At 33.7% G+C, this 24,351-nt stretch overlaps 2 protein-coding genes across 2 annotated transcripts; one reads left to right on the plus strand and one right to left on the minus strand.

Annotated features, from left to right (window-relative positions):
- The first annotated feature begins 13,160 nt into the window (after positions 1-13,160).
- Positions 13,161-15,935, plus strand: LOC127788047 (GDSL esterase/lipase At5g45960-like). Its single transcript, XM_052316169.1, has 4 exons — positions 13,161-13,472; positions 13,557-13,687; positions 14,644-14,660; positions 14,992-15,935. The coding sequence occupies exons 1-4, from the start codon at positions 13,178-13,180 to the stop codon at positions 15,710-15,712; spliced, it is 1,164 nt and encodes a 387-aa protein (XP_052172129.1). The 5' UTR covers positions 13,161-13,177; the 3' UTR covers positions 15,713-15,935.
- LOC127788592 (protein ENDOPLASMIC RETICULUM-ARRESTED PEN3) lies at positions 14,816-20,826 on the minus strand. Its single transcript, XM_052317057.1, is given in 4 exon segments — positions 14,816-15,671; positions 18,020-18,085; positions 18,170-20,642; positions 20,645-20,826. Coding segments are annotated over 2 exon segments (1,413 nt in total). The 5' UTR covers positions 20,724-20,826; the 3' UTR covers positions 14,816-15,671; positions 18,020-18,085; positions 18,170-19,308.
- Between the last annotated feature and the right edge of the window lie 3,525 nt (positions 20,827-24,351).

Raw genomic sequence — 24,351 nt, forward strand, 5'->3', positions numbered from 1 at the left:
GGTAGAGATGTAAAGTATTACAAATATTTGAAATGAAATACCTATATCACTCAAAAAATTCAATAATTTAGTGACAGATTTAGCGATAGACTTTTCCTGTCGCTAAATAGAGACATCTTAGTGACGGATAATCCGTCGCTAAATTTTAACGACGAATTTGCAATGAAAAATTCTGTCATCAATTTTTTTTTTATTATTTAACGACAAAAAATTCATCACTAAATATTTTTTAATAATTTTTATTAAATTTATAAATAACCTTAAATTAATTTTTTAATTTATTTTTATTTTTTAGCAACGGGGGTTATCCCGTCGCTAAATTTAGTATTTTTATTTAATTTTTTTTTAGCGACGATATGACCCGCGCTAAATTTGATATTTTTATTTAATTTATTTTTATTTTTTAGCGACGGGGCCTACCTTGTCGCTAAATTTTTTATTTTTTATTTAATTAATTTCTTTTTTAGTGACGGGTGTGATCCTGTCGCTAAATTTTGTATTTTTTATTTAATTTATTTTTATTTTTTAGCAACGAGTTATCTCGTCACTAAATTTGATATTTTTATTTAATTTATTTTTATTTTTTAACAATGGGGGCTATCCCATCGCTAAATTTGGTATTTTTCATTTAAGTTTTTTTTATTTTTTAGCGACAGGGGCTATCCTGTCACTAAATTTGGTATTTTTATTTAATTTTTTTTTATTTTTTAGCGATGAGATAACCCCGTCACTAAATTTGGCATTTTTATTTAATTTATTTTTATTTTGGGGGCTATCCCATCATTAAATTTGGTATTTTTTATTTAATTTATTTTTATTTTTTAGTGATGGAGTTATTTCGTCGCTAAATTTTATATTTTTTATTTAATTAAATTAAATATATTTAGCGACAAAATATTTGTCGCTAATTAATAAAAAAATTAAATTTAAATTAAATATATTTAGCGACAGAATATTTCGTTGCTAAATAATTAAAAAAATTAAATTCATAATTAAAAAATTTAGCCAGTCGCTAAAATAGAAAAAAATAAAATTTATTAATTATGTATTAAACAAATATTAAATAAATATTAAAATGTATTAAATGCATAATTTATGTAGTTTATCTACAAACCAAAAATATATAAATTTATATGATATTGTAAAATTTATAATAACAAATATGTATTAATCTAATTTTTAATCAAATAAAATTTAAATATTTAAGAGATTAATTAATTACAACATTTAAGTGGTACATTAGTTGAGTTAAAATTTACAACATTTATTTTTTTAAGTATTAATTTATGAATTTAAAAGATTTAAAATTTAAAATCTTAATTTAAAAAAAAATAAAATGGTTGGCGGTTAAGTATAGTATATAATTAATATGTGCAATATATATAATAAGGAAACTCACAGCTCAGACGATCGCGCACGCACATAGGCGACTAGGGATCGAAATTGAGGAAGGGGAGGAAAGGAGTGCGCTGGGAAATAATCATTTTAATTAGTTTTAGTTATATATTATAAGTTCATTTTTTTTGTGATTTTTTAAACTACATAGATGTCATTTCATAAGGTTTTGAATGAGTGAATCATTTGTAGTAATATGTAACTCATTAAAAGGTAGAGATGTAAAGTATTACAAATATTGAAATGAAATACCTATATTCTGTAACACTTATTGTTTTGAATTAAAATAGAGTCCCTGATATATGGTTACGTGTTAATTATATTTTTTTTTCCTAGAAACTAGGATGTTTTGTCAACCTTTCGGCAAAAGAATAATTTAAAAATAATTTTTGTGTATTTAGTTATCAATTTTCATGTGAAACCTATCTAAACGGTTTAAAACAGAACAATAGAACGAAGTACTCCATTTTGACAATTTTTTGAGAATGGTAGACAATGTATTAAATTATAATAAAATTATAAATGATAGCTAAGGAAGTCTAGTTTCTACCATGTATAGTCTTGTATCTTTTCAACTTTTGTAGAAAAATATATGCCCAATTTACTAAAGACTATGCATTGCAATCACTCAATCAGACCCATTGATTTAGAGTCAAATTTGAAAAATTCAAAATTTAATAAAATAAAATGATTTTTGGGTATGTTGTAGCTCATCAGGTGATCTTTCTGATGTGAATGGATTTTATGAAAAGGTGAAAAATTGATTAATCAAATACCTAAAATACAAAAATATATCATAGTAAGAATGAAACCGTCAACTATCGACTTTATGTAATTTTTCAAAGAGTCAAACAATGTTATTTGAAGTTGACATTTTTACACAATGTCATCTTATAAGCATTACAGGTTTTGTGAAATTTTTATGAATTTTGATAATTATTTATATATTTTAAATATTTGAATTGGATGAGATGTTGAGTAACAACTATATTAAAGAAAAACTCTATAAGTCTCTTAACCCTAAGGGTGGACTAAAGATGATTTGAAAAAAAACATAAAATAGCACCATCATTTAGATTTGATCTAATTGATTGAAACTTTGATTATCATCCTTAATCTTGATTTTAAAATAAATGGTTGCATTTTTGAAAAGATTAAGAGTGAGACTCTTTAGTGATCATTGGGTTAACTTAACCAAGGAAAAATATGTTAAGCAATTTACTTAAAGAGCCAAAGGGTACGAAATTAATTTAATAAACGAAATTAAATTAATTATAATTACCTTTAAAAAAATCATGTAATTTTCAGTTTAGTAATTGATACGTGCAAAAAAATAAAATAAAAACAGTTAGCATAGGAAATGAAGATGACAATATGGATATGGCTACATGGGTCAAGACTTGATCATTTTATTTTAATTAAGTTTATTTATTCTATTTAGATAAATATTAGTGTATATTAGTAGGTAAGTTTGTTGTTAGTGTTTTCCTATTTTTTAGCTTAGTGGATTTGTTTAAATCTATTTAATAGGCCCTTGAATTGTATTAGTTATCATAAGGAATGAAGAAAATTATATCTTTCTCTTGAATCTTTATCCTAGGGCTTCTCTACTATTCTTTTCACTGCAATTTGTAACAGATTTCCTTCCCCCTAAATTTCATCCCTATCAGTAACATGTTTGGGAGAGTGGGGTGTTACAATATGGGTTCATTTATGATAAATCCAGAGTCATTATAGAAGAAGGAAAGATGATTGTTTGGGTTCATCCAAATGGTTTGGTTTTATCTAGGATGTACCTAGATTTGTTGTAGTAGAGAGAAAGAGAAAGATTTACAGTTGTCGCTAAACCATTGTTGTTGTGTCCACCAAACCATCATCATCCCATCATTTAGATCGTTAGATTCGTTGTAATGGAGAGAAAGAGAAAGATTTACAGTTGTCACTAAACCATCGTCATTGTGTCCACCAAACCATTATTATCCCATCATTTAGATTGTTCCAGATTTGGAAGGATCGTCCAGATCTAGAAGGATGAAAAACCTAGACCAAAATTTGATTTTATCACGACGAACTTAGATCATCTAGGTTCATCCACTATAAATCTAAATTCATTGTAGAAAAGAGAGAGAGATATTTATCATTACTGTTGTCTCTATCTTACTGTTACTGTCACTGCTTCCAAATTGTCACTACCATTTTGGTAGATCATTCTTGACGCAACATGTAACGTGTGTGTGAAAAAAACACATTAAAATAAACCCTTGAAAGTACAAAGTTCAATGGTCGAAACTTGGTTTTTAAGAAGACGCAAAAACAAAATTGTTTTGTTAAGAAAACCAAAATAGGTTGCTGAAATTTGTATTAAGAAAACTTAATTACAGATTCTAGATCTTAGGCATATTTATAGTATTTGATTAATCCAAATCCAACTAATATTTGGTAGTAAAATCTAACTAGAATACTAATAGAAATAAATCCTAAGTAAAATTCAATTAGAATCTTAATAGAAATAAATTCTAATCAAACATGAAGTAGAATCCAAAATCAAGTAGAATCCTAAAACTTATGAAGTATTAAAATACTGTTCTGGCACTACTGTTCTGGCGTGGTCGGGTCGACCTTGGGCCAGGTCTTGATCAGTGACCACATTATTCACCTCTATTTGAAAAGAATTCGTCCTTAAATTATGATCCATGTATGACAACTCAACATTTGGAAAATACAAATACCTTGTGTTTCCTATGCTTGTCAACTGTCACCTTTTACTTCTTATTTGCCTTGTGCAAATTTTGTTTGACATCTTCTTGAACCACTTGAACGTGCTCGGCTAAGTCACTAGCTGCAACACTGAAACCTAGTACCTTTGGCAACTTTACCAAATCCAATGCATAATTAGGAACTTTCATGTATATGATGGAAAATAGTGATCTTCCTATTGAGTTATGCACAGCATTGTTGTAGGAAAATTTCACTTGAGCTATGACTAGGTCCTATTGTCTTGGCTTATCTTTGCAAATGCTGCGAATCAGATTTCCCAAGATACGATTCACCACCTCTGTTTGTCCATCAATGTGGGGATGCACTATACTACTGAAATTCAAAACTGAATCGAACATTCTCCACAAGATAATTTAGAAGTGACTCAAGAACCTTGCATCACGATCCAAAGTAATATTTTTAAGGACTCCATGTAGTCTAACAACCTTCCTGAAAAATAGTTTGGTTGTAGCTACTGCATCTACCGTCTCCTTGCATGGAAGAAAGTGCGCTATCTTGGAAAACCTGTCAACTACTACAAAAATAGAATCCATACCTCGTTGGGTTCACCGTAGACCCAACAAGAAGGTCATAGACAAAACTTCCCAAATAGCATTGGGAACATGCAATGGCATGTAAAGACCAACATTAAAAGATTACCCCTGCCAAGATGCCCTACTAAGCCAACACTATGCAAATCCTGAATAATTTTCTCATGAACAGATGTGCAAGGGATGCATAGTTGATTTCCCTTCATGAGAAACTTGTCACGCACATAGAAATCTCTTGACGATTACTGAGAGATGCATTGTTCCCACATGTGTTTAAAATATGGAACAATCATTAATACAATCGAAGCCTTATGCTACATATGATAAGATGGAGGGAAAAGAAAAAGGAAAGGAAATGTGAATGGAATGGAATGGCTATTTCATTCCATCACTATGGTTTGTATAGATAGGAGCTCTTTTCCATTCTCGTGTTTGTTACGCTTTGATTTTTATGGAATGAAAAGAAAAAAAAATAAGCAATTGACAAGAATATTTTTTTACATTATAAAATTGAAAATTCTTATTTTTAATTTCAAAAAACATAATTATCAAATTTATCTTGAAAAATAAAATTATTTTTGTTTTTAACTAAAATAAATTAGAAATTAAATAAAAATAAATTTCAATTTTTAAAAGAAAATGAAAAAAAAGCAAACGGTGGCAAAAGACAACAAGGGGCGAAGTTAAAGAATAGGTGACAAGCGATGACAGTAATTGGCAAGGACTTTCCACAAAGATGAGTCATCATATTCTTTCATACCAACCAAATGAAGAAGAGTTAGTTATTTCTTTTCCTTTCCTTCCATTTGGTCATTGGGAATATATCTTTAGAGAGTTAGGAAAAAACAATGTTCTTATCATCATTGTTGCCACTACAATAGTCATTCTTAATGGCTGAAAGAAAAAGATAAATAAAAATGAAAATAAGAAAAAAAATATTTAAATATAAGAATATTTTGATCATTTTCTAATGTTTAACGAGGATTAACTAACAGTAGAGAAAATTGCAAAATAGTATAAATTTTAGGAGTACTCTTATTTTTTCAAATGTTAGGAGTATTTCTTGTAATTATTCTAAAGATAAGGAGTATTTTGTGTAATTTTTCTTAAAAATATATACATAAAGTTAGTTTCTATTATTTACATGTTGGACCATTGGATTTTAATTATTTAATCTCTTTGAGCCTGGCAGCATGTTTGACATGGCTTCTCAACCATAGCAAGGAAGGTGGCTAAAAACACATCCATGCGCTTGAACTTTGCCCGTTTTAACTATTTGTGCCCTTGAATTTGAAGGAGGATCTATTTCTCAAATTTTAATTTAACACCTTTTACACCCCTTAAATCTCAAAATTCTGTGCGTGACATATACTTGTTTGGAAAAAAAATTATTTATATTAATACAATATATATGTTAATAAATCATACATAAATATTAAAAAATATATTAATATAATATATATATTAAATATATATGTTACATATATATACACACACATAGAAACAGTGATAGTAAAGATAGTGAGATGAAGGCGATGGAAAGATTGAAAATTAGGAAGTTGTGAGGCAAAATTAGCCGTTGAAGAGACCCATTCATCTTTCACACCTTCCTCAATCGCACGTGATTTCATTTGTGATGCTGACTAGAGATAATAAAATGCGTAAAGAGTCTAAAATTGAAACTTAAGATGTCTAATAGGTCCCAAATTGAAACTTGAGGGGCACAATAGATCCCCTTTCAAGTTTAGGGGCTCAATTAGTTAAACGAACAAAGTTCAAAGGCATAAATATGTTTTTAGCCCAAGCTAGACTAACACGTTTGGTATAACAATGCATTAAGGATGGATCCACCATAGTCCGTTGGTAAGATAGATCTAATTACTTAGAACTTAAATTTGATTATCTTAAATTTAGAACCAATTCTAGTTACATATATTATAAGAGGGATTCTATGTTGGACTAATCTATTGTACCCACTCGTGGACTGGGCTAGTAGGGGCGAGCCATGTGTCTCATGGTAGAAATGCCCCTGATTTTGTTTCTATTTTCCTCTATGTATACATATATATATATATACAAAAAGACATAGAAATGTCGACATTTCCTGTGTCTCCTTTCTTTGTCTGGTGTCTCTTACGTTTATTCCGACATCTTTTCCCTCTCTCTCTTTCCCTGGCGTCTCCTTATTTCCTCAGTGTATCCTCTCCTTATTTGGCGTCTCTTGCATCTTTTTGAAGTCTTTGGAGTGTCATCTCTCTGTCCGACTTCTAATTTAGTTTTAACATATTAATGTGTTTTATTGAGTTATTACAAATAAAAAAGATTATAAAATGACATTAGAGACTAGTAAATATACATATAAATAATATGTAAATTTAAAATTTTGTTATAAAATTGTTCATTGTGATGTTTCATCATGAAAAAGAGTTAAGATCTTAATTTTAAATCACCATTAAGTATAAAGAATATTAGAAAGTCAAAATAATGTGAAATTTTTAATAAATATATATTTAATTTAAAATTTTTATTAACATAATAATAACATAAGATTTTACTCTCCATATTTTTCTCTCATATTTATTCATATTGTCTGACTAATTGTAGTCTTTTTACAGCTTGCAAGTAGAAGGGTTATATTTGTTGCAAAATGAGAGAGAGGGAAGGAGAAGCGGTCACATGAATGAAAGGAAAACAAAGGAAGAAAAGGGGCATGCCTACCACAAGACATGTGGCGTGCCCCTATTGGCCCGATCCATGAATGGGCATAGTGGACGAGAGAGAAAGAAAAAGATATAAGCAATTGCATGAATGAGAGAGAGGAAAAAAAAAAAAGGTGTGCCTACCATAGGACACGTGGCATGCCCATGTTGGCCCGGTTCATGAGTGGGCATAGTGGACTAGGTCCAACATAGAATTTTTCTATTTTTGTGTTATAGGCCAAAGCCCATTAAAAGCCCCAAAAATAACTCTTTATGCTTTAAGGTGTAAATTTTTCCAAAAACAGGGAGGAGGGAGGGTCCTACACAACACGCAAACTAGATAACTCTAACATTCAAAATTTTTTCTATAAAGATAAAACGTCATCTGTAAGACATAAACATTATCTGTAAAAATTATAATCCTAGCAATGTTACAAAAAGTCAAAATAGACATCATTTATAAGAATCTGAATCCTAACAAGATTCTAAAAAATTAAGATAGACGTTATCGGTAAGGATTCTAATCTTGGATTACTTTGAATTACTCCATGCTCCTCTATAAATAGGCAGTCACTCATTTTAGAAAAAAGACGCATCTGATATTGATTTCAATACGGTCTTATCATCTTCGATGTCTAACTTAAGTATCAGAGTGTTTGAGCGGGGATCTCTCCGTGCCCTTTAATTATTTTCTTTCTTGTAGGCTTAGATGACTTGACGACGACATTCCTATTCAAATAAATGCATTGTTATATCTTGCCAACAATAATTGGCGTTGTCTGTGAAAAATGTTCAAAAAGCCTAAGGATACTAAAATGATTTTTACACTATCTCAAGCTGTGAGTAATAGACACAACAAAAAGGGGTTCTAATATAGATAGTCCTCCTAATATTAATCTGTTAAAATTTTGGGATGCACAAAAATAATCAAATCTTAATTAGCATGCACATCATGATTTCAAAGTCCTCGTCACTTTTTGATTCAAGCCAGACTATCCCCTACACTCAAATTGGGTAGCTAGGAATATTATTCTAAAATGACAAGAAGCTTTTATTCAAAATGATTGACTTCTATACAATTGTTCATATGTGAAACCTAGGCATGGTACTACTTAACATTGTCTTTCCAGTCTAACCCTAATCTATGTGGTTGGCAAATCCAAGGAAAGCATGTTCAAATTGCAAATTACAAAGCCTTATTATTTAAAACCTAGTATTGAAGCTTGAAATATGCGAGAACGATCTAGGGCTTATTATCCAAAAATCTAACATTAGAAATGCAAAAAGTGTGTGAATGATCTAGAATAAAAAACACAAAAATCATGAGAATGATCTGGAATTAGAAACGCAAAAAATATGAGAATAATATGAAATTAGAAATGCAAAAGGTGTGAGAATGATTTGAAATTAGAAATGCGAAAAGCGTGATAATGATTCAGAATTAGAAATACAAAAAACGTGAGAATGATCTAAAATAAAAAATGAAAAATGAAAAAAATGTTAGAATGACCCAGAATAAAAAATGCAAAAAGCATGAGAATGATATGGAATTAAAAATGCAAAAAGTGTGAAAATGATCCAGAATTAGAAACACAAAAAACGTGAAAATGATCCAGAATTAAAAATGTAAAAAGCATGAGAATGATCTAGAATAAAAAAAATGCAAGAATCGCTAAAATAATAAAGGGAGAACCTAGCATCAAAAGTGCAGAATGCATCAAATCGGATTACGGGTTGAAAATGCTGAACACACAAAAATGGCCTAGGAGAACCCAGAATCAAAGGCAATAGATATGCAAGAATGATCAAGCATAACCTAAAGTCGAAAAGCGTAAAATACATAAAGACCAGACTAAAAATTGAAAACGCAAAAGCACGATAATGATCATATGAACAATCGAAAGAGATATAAGGGTAAATCGCAACACAATCTACTTTTCCATATGAGATACTCGAATGAAATAGTAGGAAACAATTATTGTGTCATACGCCAAAGCCCATTAAAAGACCAAAATAACTCTTATAGACATTATTTATAAGAATTCAAATCCTAACAGGATTCTAAAAAGTTAAGATAGATGTTACTTGTAAAAATTCTAATCTTAAACTAGTTCGGATTACTCCATACTCCTCTATAAATAGATAAACACTCATTTCAAAAAATAGACATTTATAATACTGGTTTCAATACAACATTAATCGTTTTCAGTGTTTGACTTAAGTATTGGAGTATTTGTACAATAATGTCCCCACACCCTTTGACTGTTTTCTTTTTAGCAAGTTCAAGCAATTTAACGATAAAAATTTCAGTCATATAAATTGATTATTGTATCATGACAGCACCACCTGTATTATAAGCAGTTAAAGTTAACGTACGAATAATATATTAAATACGCAAAATTTAAAAGCAAAATATTGACTTCATGTTTAGAGTCTCTGGGAGAAGCAAAATCATATTCTCACTTTAATCGAGTATTGAAGTTTACGGCCACTATTTAACCCACACCCATCGAGTCTCAAACGATAAGATGTTACTTAAAAAAAAAAAACAAAAAAAAAGATAGAATCATGCTAGATGTACATCATTCTTGTACATCTTGGGCTACACAAAAGGATATTATAATCAAAATACCCTGTGCCTCTTCATGCGCCTCACGTGCCTCTATGCGTCTCATGAGAGATATTTTTGTCATTGATATATCTTTGTGTAGTTCAAGATGTACGCAAAGGTGTATCAATAACATTATTCAAAAAGATAAGATGTTAGAATCAAAGTACGTGGTAAGCAGCAAAATCCAACTTGGCCCAAACCTGTCCTATTGTAATTTCTAACTAAAATGTCGTTGAATTATAATATCGAAGGGAAGGATAATGCAATGGCTACAGGACCGACTACTAAAAATAATTGTGATAACGTAAGGAAGAAGCTGCGGGTGAGGTGGGCATCGTCCGTGCGCTTCAACAAAAATTTCAACATTCAACGGTGGGCATTGTTATCATCATGATCATTGGCAGGGCGAGCCGAAAAATGCAAAGCCATAATTAGGTTGCCATTAGAGGAAGTATAAAATGGCAAATGTCAAAGGTGGGTGCTCCTCAATCCCATCAAATTACCATCTCAATTTAACATTTTTAGCTGTTACGCCCAGACAAGTAGAGCATCGAAGCATTCCCCCAAATTCGACTCATATCCCACTTTAATTAAACAGCTCCCATTTAGATCATTTCTATCTATTTCAAGCACCCAAGTGGGTGGCTTTTGTGGCCCTCACGCAACCTTTTACTGTTGAATCATTCATTGATAATATAATATTAAGGGGGCGTTTTTGTTTTATTTTTTTTATAAAATACTTAAACTCATAATGTATTTCGATAAATTTATTTTTAAACTATCAGTTAATAATTATGTATTTGGTTTGAAAGAACTGATAAGCTAATAAAATTTAATAAAAAGACAAAAATAGACATTTTATTAAATAATATATTATCATTAGATCAATATATATATACACTTACAGGCGACGGTGACAGTAGTAATAGATGACGGCGACAGAAATGAATCGTATAGATGAACGACGATGGTGAGAGGAAGTGGTGGTGGAGGCAGCAGAGATGATGGGTGAGATGTACAGGGGCGACGATGAGATGTGAACGGCTGGGGTGATGACAACGATGACGAGTTGGGGTGATGACGATGGTGATAGTGACAACCAAAGATAGGTCTCACGGTGAGGGATCAATTAATGCAGAGGATGAAGATGGGGATATGGTTGGAAATAGTTTGAATCTATGAGAATAAAATTGCCATTTAACTAGTCAACACAAATAAGTTAGGGGCAGCATTTTGGAAAAGTTGAGGGTGGGGAGCTTTTGGGAAAAAGAGGATGAAGATTGAGTTATAGTTGGAAATAGTTTGAATCTATGAGATTAAAATTGCCATTTAACTAGTCAACACAAATAAGTTAGGGGCAGCATTTTGGAAAAGTTGAGGGTGGGGAGCTTTTGGGAAAAATTGGTATGAGAGCTTTTAAGCTATTTAGTTTTTAAACTCTTTAAACAATCCAAACACTTAACAAAATAACATTGACAACTTATAAGTTATATTGAACTTTAAAGATAAGTTATTTTAAGTAATCTTATTTTACTCATTTTAATAAATACTACCTAAATGAATAATTTATAAGCGGTCAAATCAGTAAGCCAAACACCCTCTTAGTTATGTATCAGATTACATCTATATAAATTATTGAATCCAAATTTAATTACAATCAAATTAAGAATTTTGTATTGACCTAATTATATGTAAAAGAGATAAATACGGAATAACTATTATTAAGGAATAGACTATACATTCTTCATAAACACACTTTTATGTATACGAGAATATATACATATTTTTACCATGCAAACAGCAAAGTACTTAACAAAATTATATATAGTCTCATCTTGATCTAAATATGAATGAAACAAACAGGTTAACTAATTAGGAGCTATAAATTCAAGTGAATGGCACTCATTGTTCACTAAATCATTCAAGCTTCGTCAAAAACGGACTGCGTTTTGTTTTGTTTTGTTTTCCAAATGTAATTAATAGTACCCACTGCGTGTTGTCTGGACCGGAAGAATGGAATGGAATAATAATAATGGACGACTTCTGGTGCAGTAGCGGCAGGCTGCTGGCTTAGTTGGAAGTCAAAAGTGATTGATTGAAGCTCACCGAATGCAAACACACCTCCTACTTCCTTCGTTCCCATATCCTAAACTGAAGAGAACGAGTAGATTTTAAAGAGGGAAAATACTACATCGCTCAATTGCATGATGGAGAGATGACCGAATGCACTATTTTAACAATTAAATTATGAAAGTACTTCTCATCCCTTTTTTTGGCCGCTCCTCTATGCTCTCACTTTTTCCCTTCCCGTAGCCATCACTTGCCGCCTCGCATCGATTATCACTACATTCTCCATGTCCGCCATGGAGAGAGAGGATGTAAAGACGGTCGACATCAAATGAGGCGACAAGAAGGAAGGGGCAAGTGACAATCATGAAAAAGGGAAAGGAGAGAGGAGGCGAATGTAAACCTCTCAAACAATATAGTAAGGTTCTTGATATGGAAAGGGTTTAGGGCTTGAACTATGATGTCAATGGGTTTGGGTTTGAAATTGGAGAGATGATAAAAATTAATAATCTCCTAATTAATGACTTAAAAGTCTTTAAAATGAACTGGCCATAATGAGTTTGTCATTTTTTTTAATTATTTATATTTTATTTTGTATATTACGTTTTGTATCTCACTCATGAATAGTATATAGTTTTTTATATTACATATAATTAATATATATATATATATTTCATTTTAAACGTGTTTAGATTTTAATTGAACTAGAATTAATAAATTTATATTTTAAATTATTTATTATATTTATAATCAAATTTAGAGTCCAAGTAATTGAATAATATTAGATGCAAGATTCTATATAAATTGATATATGGGAAATGAGCTAATTAACTAGACCCGATCGATTTATTGAAAGAAGTAATACTTCCAACTATATGAGTCCCATAATATTGTAGGATGAGTGGAGTGGTAAATGGGTAAAATTGATCACTTGACTAAGGCCACTTCGTGATTCCATTTCTATGCTTCTGCTTCCATTTCATGGCCAACTTAATTCCCCTATAAATTCTCATGCAAACCAACCAGTCTGATCGTCAGGAGGCATGCAGATGCAGTACTGAGAGAGCAAGAAATAAAAATCAATCTCACCTGTCACCATGTCTTCTTCTTTTCCTTCATTCAAATTACAATATTCTCTGATCAGGATTATCTGTCTTTTGTTCATGTTGGCGTCGTCGACGTACGTGTCAGCCGCCGGAGATCCACTGGTGAGGACGTCGAGCAGCTTCTTCCGGTCTCTGTACTCGTTTGGAGACTCCTTCGTGGATCCCGGAAACAACAACTTCATTGCCACCAGAGCCAGGAGCAACTTCCCGCCCTACGGCCGAGATTTCTTCAACCGTTTGGCCACCGGCAGGTTCTCCAACGGCTTGCTGTTCCCAGATTTTCTTGGTGGGTGGGTTTGAATTAATTAATTGGAAGTACGTGCTAATTAATTTGTTGTTAATTATGAGTTTAATTGATGAATGGTTGCAGCGTATTACTTGGGCGATAAAGAACTGCAGCAACCGTACTTGGACCCGAAGCTCAGCTTGCAGTGGCCGCTGGCGGCGGTTAGCTTCGCCTCTGCCACCAGTGGATTTGACCCACTTACCTCTAACTTCACCGTCTCTCTCTCTCTCTCTCATATCGTTATTTAAATCATCTGGTTTTGGTAGTACCTTATAATTAAATAAATCCAATAATCACACACTAACTACTTTAGGGAGACGTGGATATTAGAAATTGAATGCAACACTTTTCAATGCATCCTTTCATGGAAGAAGACTCTTTCACAATATATATATATATATATATATGGTTTGACAATTTAAAATAAAAGTATTAATAAAAATCATAAACACTATTATATTTTTATTAGAAGAGATGAAATAAAAAAAATAATATCATATGATCTCCCAAGTCTTTTCCAATAAAAAAGCGTTATATAAGTGATGATATCATCATTAATCATGGTTCTTAATATTATTTTTAAAATAATTAAAAAAAAATCTGTATTGCCAATAACATTGTTGGGTATGAACCACAAATATGATTTCTTGAAAATGACAGGCACACGAAAGAGAAGGAGAAGAGAAAGAGAAATGTCACAACTTTATTTACTTGGGAACTTCCTAATGTTTGAGTTACAGCTTCCATTTGGTCATAATAGCCATACTCTAAAAGTCTATTTATCGTTTAGACTATTTAAAGTAATTAACCATCTTAATTTTGTCACTTATGACAAAATTGAAGTTATTATAGTTCATGTCATCTACCAGTTGTACAGAATGTTATAAGCATCTTGCCCTAATCCAACACAACATGCTGACAATCTTTCATCTCTCTAAACAATCGAGAGAAGATATAGAGATAACATACATACATACATATATTTACGTTGACCAACTTAACCCGAAACCTTTATATTTTAAGGTGTCCCTTCCTTTAATTATTTAAGTTAAAAAAGTGCAAAAATCCTCATCAGCTCGGTAACTTGGCCTACTATCAACTCAGTAGCTTAGCCTAACAGTTTCTGCTAGGTAACTCGGTCTTCTATCAACTAGGTAGCTTGGCCTAACAGTTTCCGATCTACAAAGAGTATTCATACTTTACTTTGTTAAGACAATATACACACACAACATGCATCAATTAAAACACCTCTTTCGATAGAAATAAGACAAGAAAAAGAAAATTTGAAGCATCTCTGGTTTGATGAACTTTGTGAATTCATCCATCACGTGAGCAAAGAAACAAACTCAAAGAGAACCCGAGTTACAAGTGCATTCATTGCTCAGTCAAAACAGAATGTTTCCTTGAATCGTTTCCAACACATTTTATTCAGGGAAGAAAACAAAAGAAAAAAAGAAGCCAAACTCAAATTACAACTATTGCTGTATCTAACCCAGCATATGAAATAGTATGACTAAAGCTTCACTGGTGCTGGCTCTATATCTCAGAATGCAATCTCAATGGCAAAGCAACTGGAGTATTTCGAAGAGTATAAGTCCAAACTTAAGAGGAGATTTGGAAAGAGGAAAGCCGAAAGTCAGATAGAGAGAGCTCTCTTTTACATCAATGCTGGATCGGACGACATCGCTTTCAGCTTCTTCGGCGATGGAACCTCCGGCCCCCGAGGAACAAGCCCGCTCCCCGATTACGAGCATTTCTTGCTCGAGCAAGTCCAACAATTTATCCAGGTATTAACTCCAACTCAGGTTCTTCTCCAACACATGAAACTTGTACCCAAAACCAGCAATGTATTTTCACAAATTATAATAATAAGAGTATTGAAGCTTGGTTTTGTTACTTTACAGGGATTGTCAGACCAGGGAGCTCGGAGATTTGCGGTTAGCGGGCTGCCACCGCTGGGTTGCATCCCGGTTGCTATCACAAGGCTGCCACGGAACTCATCTCTGCAGCGTAATTGCCTTGGGTATGTGAATTCCATTTCAGAAGAGTTCAATGAACTGCTTCAGGTTGCATTGAAGGCCACTCAGAGTAAGCTGTCAAAGCTTGGCACAAAGATTGCTTACATCGACTTCAATCAACCATTACTCGACCTTATACAAAACCCAGGTTACTACGGTCAGTACATCCAACTCTTTCAGGCTACAACAACAACAAAAAATTCTTATGCAACCCTTCTTTAATCATTCAAAATCAGTATTTGATCAGTTGAATGTTTTCATGTGCTGGTTACAGGTTTTAGGGAGGTGAACAAAGGCTGCTGTGGGACAGGATTGTACGAGATAGGACTACTGTGCAATCAAACATCCAAGGTTTGTGGTGATGCCTCTGAGTATGTGTTCTGGGATGCAGCCCACCCATCACAGAAGACGTACCAAAACCTTTTCTTCAGCAACCTCCCAGCCATTAATCAGATCATTAGGGGCTAAAGGTGGAGATTGATCAATGGCTTCCCTTTGCATAAGGTGTAAAAAAGTGGAGAAAGAATAATTTTTGCACCCTTTTGCAATTGCAGTAATATAGTATGATATAATGTGTTGCCCGTAAATGATGATGAACAGACATCACATACTGTGGAAAGCATCGTACTGCCAATGGTAGCTATAATCTCATCCTGATGCCCAATATTAGAAAGTCTTATTATGAGCTTTTCTTTTTCTTTTTCTTTTTCTTTTTCCCCCAAAAAGCAAGAAATCATTTCTACTTACAGGAAAAAAAGTAAGAAATCATTTCATTGTAAAATAAAATAATGCACTTGGAGACTACTCTGCCTAAAACACTATACAAGATTGAATCAAGCCAATAATCTCAACCACATGTCCAAAATTAGAGAGTCCTAACGCTCCTCTTTTCCTTTTCTTTTTCCCCAAAAAACAAGAATCATTTCCATACAAAATCAAATATGGTCAAGACTAATTCTCTGCCAAAACAGTGCGAACATGAAAAACTAGATTGGATCATAACAATACCAAATATCCAATCAACTTCAATAGGCCAAGCAAGAAGGGCAACCCATAGTCCCCTAAAAAGCATGAGCATGGCCTTGCTAATTATTATATGGCTCTGAAGACACTAAATATAGTGGCCAAATGAAGAGGAAGAGCAGATAGGAAGGTGGCCACTAGAAAGGCAATGATTAAATATATCCAAAGCCTACATTGATCTATCCTGAACCTGGTTTTTGGGGCCAATAAGCAACTTCTACTAGTTCATATAGAAATGGAATTATAAATTATTAGCTATCATCCAAGTAAAATGCCCAAACAATGTGCCGGCGTCGAAATATATTTGTGATCTTGTTTTGGACAGGATGAGCAACAGGAAGCTATATTCTCTATTGTCACCAGGATTGGATCATTCATCATTTTACAACTAGTCCCAACTGATCTTTACTCCTATGTCAAATAATGTGAATTTTGTTAACTTCAGGAAAGAGTAACTTCTGATGAAGGTTCATGCGGTTTCACAACTTCTTGGGCTTTTGTGGCAGAAATGATTCATCTGAAATTCTAAACTCAATCAATTTGCTATCATATCCAGACAGGTATGGTCAAAAACAGAAAGTGCATGCCAGGTTAAAATTCAGTGCCAAGATTGTAGGAAATATTTAGAATATAAACACAGATTACTAACGACTATTTGGTGAGTACATATAACACATATAGCATTGTAAGTCATATTAGCATAATCTGACGCATAATATCTAAAATCTACCAGTTTAGGGCATTTAATTGAAGGCAATTGATGTTTTATTTGGTGAGCAATTAGTAATATTCACGCCAATACCAAAATTTTAAGCACATTTTTTCATCAATTGTAAATTAAACACAAAATCAAAGGATTTGACCAATTATAAATGACAATTTTCCTTAATTACTTTTTGTAATCTTCTCACAAGTGGGGTCAGTTTAAATTTTTATTTTTTTAGTGGAGTCAAATTGTAACTAACCTTGAATTCTATAGAATTTTACATATATCTTGTGAAGTGAAAACAAATATCAGTGGGGTCAATTGATCCCATTGAATATAAGGTGGCTCTGCCACTGAATGCCATAAATACAGGAGAAAAATGTATGGCACTTTCCACAGCACAAATTGACCAGAGAATAGGATATAATGCCAAGCTCGGATAAAAGAATTAGAAGAACAAATATGCACATGGAGATGCTTATGGATATAATATCAACACCCTTAAGGTTTTGGGGTCGAAGTAAGAAAATTCATCATTGGCATATCTGGTTCCTGATATATATGTCCTGTTGCTGACAATTAGCAAAGTAAAAAATTCGCATTTGTTATCAAGTACATTTTTATGTGAGATTTAATACTACCAGGGAAAAGAGTAACACACTTCACTGTGCTAAATTTTCCTCTAACAAAAAATAAGCATCATACAAGCAAAGTACCCTGTAGAAGAGGTCAAAAGCATATAATATATATATATATAGAGAGAGAGAGAGAGAGAGAGCAGGGGAGACTGGAGAGATTACCTATTTTGTTCAGCATGTCTGCCTTATATATGAAGTTGTTCAACAAGTACAGCAGCAATTAATTAACTACAATTGCCACAAATTTAAAGAATAAGTCCATAAAATTAGTATTAATAAATCTTGGAAAGCGAGGTACACATGGAAGCTTACAAGTATAAGCCTATAAGGAAGACTGAAGAGCAACAGCATTATATGTTGACCCAAAAAGCATGAAGAAGTGGTGCCAATTATCATTATGGAGGCTGATCCAGAGCCAAATTATAGAGAGAACTGGAGGATAAGGGCATGCAGTGGTGGCCACTAGGAAGGGCAGCAGAAAGATCATGCAGAAGTCCCTAAATAGAAGTGGAGAAATCATCAATCGTTCTGGTCAAATGTTCACGTGAAGAATGTTGAATGGTTGCAGTGAACCAAATTTCTCATCTCATTCTAGAGTGGATGAACAGAAATATGGGTCAGCCACTCAAGGAAGTGGACGACTTATCCCCCCCCCACACACAGAGGTCTTTCTTAGCCTGCCTTGGTGTCAATCACTACCCTGCCTTCAAGTCCATTAGAAGTGGAGAAGACATCTTGTCGTCCAACTGAAGGTCTAGAATGAACAATGTTCAAGTGACAATACTTGGGATCTTGTTCTGACGTGAAAGAATAAAATTGATGACTCGATGGAAAAAAACAATTGGAGGAGAACTGGTTTGAATCTGATCCCAGGCACCATAAAAACAAGATCGTTTCCAGAATCATGGAAATAGAGATGAAGACATTCCTCCACAAAAGGCAGTTCAAATCAAACCTTCACATTTCATACTGTCTAACAGCTGATTTCTTTGTCATTTAAAATGATCAAAACAGTATCCTTTGAAGAGGTCACCATCAACACAACCCTAGAATTCAACCATGATCTTCAGAAAAAGCAATGTCCTCAACGATCACATATTTGCCCGGCCTATGTGGTTTTTATTTCTTCCCTTTTCTTGGATAAACAGGTTAGTAAAACTCACTGAAGTCTCTTCACAATACTATTTTCTTGAAGAACTATAAAAGCAAAAACACACCTCCAATAAATTTGATTTCAGAATTACCCAAATTCCTTCAGAAGCCAGAATAAAATTATGATCTATCAAATCAAAGATCTAGTACAAATTTCATGCACGTCCCTTCTTCCTAATCTCCGAATTGATCAATACAACACCTTGTCAACAGAAACAGCATGAATAAAATGAAATTCAATAACAGAACACGAAACCTCTTCAGCGACTCAGTTTAGCACAACCCATAGCTCTTTGGGATCAGGAAACTGAAGCAGCACCAGAAAAACTAGAACTTTCCCAGACCTCAATGCCCTCAACATTTTCCCTACAAACAAACAGTCTATCCCCACCACCTGCAATTTTCTTGATGACCCCTCTTTCTGAATCCTCCATTTTGTCCACATAATTCCTCCTATATGACCCTTCACAAAACCCTCTCTCTCTCTCTTCTTTTTCTTCACTCTCCTCTACCCTTGACCACACTTCAAGCTCACCCTCTCTGCCTACAAATACTTGCTTTCTATAACAATGTATAGCGACGTCGCCAAAAGCGCCGCTGATTCTCATACTAGGGTTCTTATCTACCAAATATACCCACGGGTCGTTCCCTAATTTACGCAAATCTGCCACTGCCAAGTCGCCTGATTTGGAACACATCTTGAAAAGCGTCGACTGTTCCGTGTCCACGTCCACGGCCGCGAACGGGTCCCCAAACCGGCTGCTCCTACCCGACCCGGGCTCGTTCGTCTCCCATACAACCTCGCCGGACCTCGGGTCCCACAACCGGATATAGCCAGAGTAACCGAAAGCACCGGATGTGACGGCGGTTCCGACGAGGACGCCGGTGGCCGGCAAGTAGGTGAGTTTTCCGGGGACCATTGTTTTGGTGGAGCTGCCGGTTTGCCGACCGAATTCGGATGTGACTTTGAGCGACGTCTTGTCAATCGCGAGAACACAATTCTCTCTGTGGTGGCAATCGAAGGCGGCGAAGACCGAGTCGGGCGAGTCGGCGATGGCGGTCACTCCGGCTCGGAATATCCTTGGGTCGGACGGGTCGGTCCAGTCGGCCAACCCGACACGCCTGCCGTTAGCGAGGCTGTAGAAATGGATCCCGGCCGCGGTATCCGATCCGACGGCGGCGATCTCGGGACGGATCCTACAAATCGAGGAGATGTAGTCGAGGTGAGTCCGGATGGTCCCGGAGTGGGTCAGATTCCAATCGTACCCGGATATTTGGCCACCGTGGGCGACCCAGACTGAGCCGTCGCCGTCGCAGGCGGTGAAGGCGGAGACTAACCCGTCGGAGGCGGGTTTGACGGTGGCCACGAGAGAGGCGTCGATTCCTTTGAGCGGAGTCGGCAACATGGCCGACTTCAAGCGGGACTCGATCCCATAATAGGAGGCCTCGTCGACGAGTTCTTGGTTGGTGAAGCGGCGGGCGGTGGAGGGGAGGCGGTTGGAGCGGAGGAGGGAGAGGAGGACGGAAAAGATTTCCGGGTCGCGGTCGATGAAAACCGGGTCAGAGTGGGAGCCATGGTGGAGGAGGCGGTTGGAGAGGGCGGCAAGGAGGGAGTCGGGGCCGGCGGCCTGAGGGTGGACACGGTGGTCTGGAAGAGTTTGCCGCCGACGTTGAGGTTGACGCGCAGGGCAACATCGGAGTGGCCGTCTTCCATGGAGGATTGGATTGGGAAGGTCCGCGGAGAAGACGGGTGGGCCAGTGGAGTGCTCAATTGATAATCTAATCCAGTTTTAGTGCTTCACGCCCGCAATCGCAATTTCTAAAGTTGGGCGGGATTTTAATTCCGACATTTTAATTCTCATTTCATCAATAGGAATTTTAATTCTTTAATTTAAAAAAAAATATTTTTTAAATTAAGATAGATTTTAAATTTTATAAAAAAAATTATTTGATGAAATTTTTTAGAATTTGGATAGAATATGAATTCTATCCCCATTTTTCACCCCTACCAAAATGAAATTTTCGAGAATTTGGATAAAAAATTAATTTTACCCTCATTTTTCACCTCTATCAAACGCATGCTAAATTCATTTCTGTTTTGTTATCGCAGTGGGTTGGATTTCTTATTTTGCACAATAAGATAAAGTTTTCATCTGTGATTTATCTTTTTTTGTCAAAATTAAAATTACTAATAGTGAGAGATTGCACAAGAATGATAATCTTAAGTTCATTTCTATTTTTTATTTTTTTTATTAATTTTGATTTATTTTTTAAATTTCTCAAAATACTAAACTCGAAAGTTTTATCAATATTTAGCATTGAATTTTTAATAAACCTTTCCACTTATTTATTTCTTATTATGATTTTGAAGGTTGAAATACAGTATTTAAATTTATCTATTTTATCATCTATTCATGATTTTATGTAACATATAAATAACACGCAAGTAGGTTTATCTATTTTATCATTTATTCATGATTTTATGTAACTTATAAATAACATGCAAGTATACGCAATCAAGACATGTAAAATGATAAATAAAGATCGTTTTCACGAATATTGATAAATAAACATTTTAATTACTAAAATTAGTCACAATTAACTATATTTAAACAATTTATCACTCAAAAACTTTTAACCCTAAATTGTGCACTAGAAAGAAACAAATTAAAGAACTAACAATTACTTAAGAATTAAAATTCAATTGATTAAGACCTAAAAGTTTTTTAAATTCACCTAAAAAATTCACTTTATTAAATTATCTCAATTTTTTATTGATTAAGTTACAAACTATGTCAATCAAGGACTCTAATTTATTAATTAGCCTATGTATAGATTTAACAAATTTATTCAACGAACATAACTCACTATATATCTATATGAATCAAAATTAGTGAACATATTAAGCATAGATACTCATCATATGAAAATATTCATCACAAATATAATTAAAGATTGCACATGTAATTAACTGAATGTCTTCCCCAATTAACACATATTATTTTGTCCAATAGTCTATTCTTTACTTATCTATGTCTAGTATCATAAGAAATTTCAAATCATGTAATTGGTGATCAAATAATTACAAGCATTAAGTTTAGAACAAAATAAACACAGTTGAAATAACAATCATAACCAAAAATTGAATAATCAATAAAGCTTCAATGCATAGGATTCTTTAGAAACACTAGGCAATTAATTAATCCCTCATAATAAATAGAATATTCTCAAAATCAACCCAGAGCTGTTACATAATTAAAATCTTAAATACTTAAAAGAACAACATAAATTCAAAAGAAGAAACAAAATAAGCTTCCTACCTAGATCTAGAATAGATCTGGATAAAATGGATCTAAAACAAGTATGAAATAGATCTGTCGTGCACATCCACTGTGTTGCTTGTGCTTCTTTGGCTGCTTCCAATTCCAAGCATCCTCCCTTCGTCCAATTCCTTTGTTCGCCGCTTCCCTCTATCAATAGATCTGTTTATTCATGCTTAGTTTGGCTATGCTTTTTTTTTTTTTTTTTTTTCTTTTTAAAACTTTTAAGCTAGGTAGTGTTTAAATTGTTTATAGCGTTTAAGCTGGATAGCGTTTAATCTGATAATATGTTTGGATAAATATGTTTTTAAACTATCAGTTAATAGTTATGTGTTTAGCTTGAAAGAGCTCATAAGCTATTATAACTTGATAAAATGATGAAAATAGACATGTTATTGAATAATGTAAACTTTTATCATTAAATATTGATAAATTTTATAAAATTATTAAAAATACATTAATACAAATTTTTATATGTATTATATATAATATATTATTATATATATCTTTATTACTATTATATATAATAGTGTTATATATATATATATGTATACACAGTTCGATCGCTCATGGCAGCAAGGAGGAGAAGCAAAATCGAAGGAGATGACGGCGACGGCTGGTCGGCGACGCAATGGGGGCGACGGACAGCCAGCGACGCAATGGGAGTAGCAGCCAACAACGCAATAGGAGTAGCTGCAACATCTCACTTTCTCAGACGTGTTATAACTTAGAACAATTCTAGGATAATAAATTTTTTCCTTCAAAACTATGCTAAACTATATCATTCCGCTATCCATCCCAAAATTTTCATACATTTATCTCGAAAGAAAATCATCATAAACATCAAATGTGAAAGCTAAAATCGAACCTTAACTTTAACATTAACCATAAATAAGGTTATATATCATCATTCATCAAATCGTTCATAATTCAAAATAGTAGAACTTAAATACAAGAGTTACATAATATACAATCAATTCATCATGCACTTTGCTAAGTGCCATTTTATGTCTCATTCATCATCGTTTTTGCTACAATTTCCATCTGAAACGTTTGAATATTCCAAGAGCAAAGCCCAAGTTAGATGATATCATCTAAGTAAATGAACAATAAACATATTTCGTGCATAAATGAAAAATGCAAAATGTCATCATTCCTTTAGTTTGAGTCGATTGTACCCAACTGTTGCTCCCCATTTTTACAGCCTCCCTATTAGGCCGAGGTGTATGGGTGCACTCTTGGTAGAGCAGCGGTGCTAGTCCATAATCCCAAACCTTGTGCAATACATGACCAATAATATCATCATGAATGTATGCACATTTAATCATAGCATGTATATGCAATTACATGACATATTCACTTCAGAACATGACAGCATGATAAAACCATTTACATAAAATCGGGTTTTGGGTCGAATCACTTACCTTAAATATATCTCAGAATATCTTGATTCTCGTGCCAAGCTTTTAATGAATTCAATTTGAATCCTCAACATATACTAACCATCATATTTATTCAAGAATATCAATATTCTATTTTTCCTAATTTTCTCATAATTTTTCTCTATTTCTTCCTACTTTTCCTCAATAAATCCAAATTAAATATTTCTCAAATATTTCCTCAATTATTTCTTTATAACAATTCATAAAATAACTTTTCTGATTTTTTGAAATTTTCTAAAAAAATTTACTTACCTTAACCTAGCCTCTCAGGCTTCCTTGGTATGCATGTTCTAACCTCAAAATGCGTGCCTGATCAATTTCCTGACTCCAGGCATGCTCCTCTAGTCCAAAATTAGTTTCTCAAATTTTCTAAGATTTTTGAGAGACTTTTCCCCTATTTTCCCTATTTTTCTTCATTTTTCCTATTTTTTCTTTTCCTTTTTTCTTTTTTCTTTCTTCCTCCTCCAACCTCCTGTAATGCACGTAAACAGCCTCTGCCATGCCCATCTTCGCCCGCCACCTCCGCCGGCTGCCGTTGCGCCCTATGCCGCCACACGCCATCATTGCCCACTCCCGAGAG

Source organism: Diospyros lotus, chromosome 13 (genome assembly GCF_014633365.1).
Source record: "Diospyros lotus cultivar Yz01 chromosome 13, ASM1463336v1, whole genome shotgun sequence".
Classification (NCBI taxonomy): domain Eukaryota; kingdom Viridiplantae; phylum Streptophyta; class Magnoliopsida; order Ericales; family Ebenaceae; genus Diospyros; species Diospyros lotus.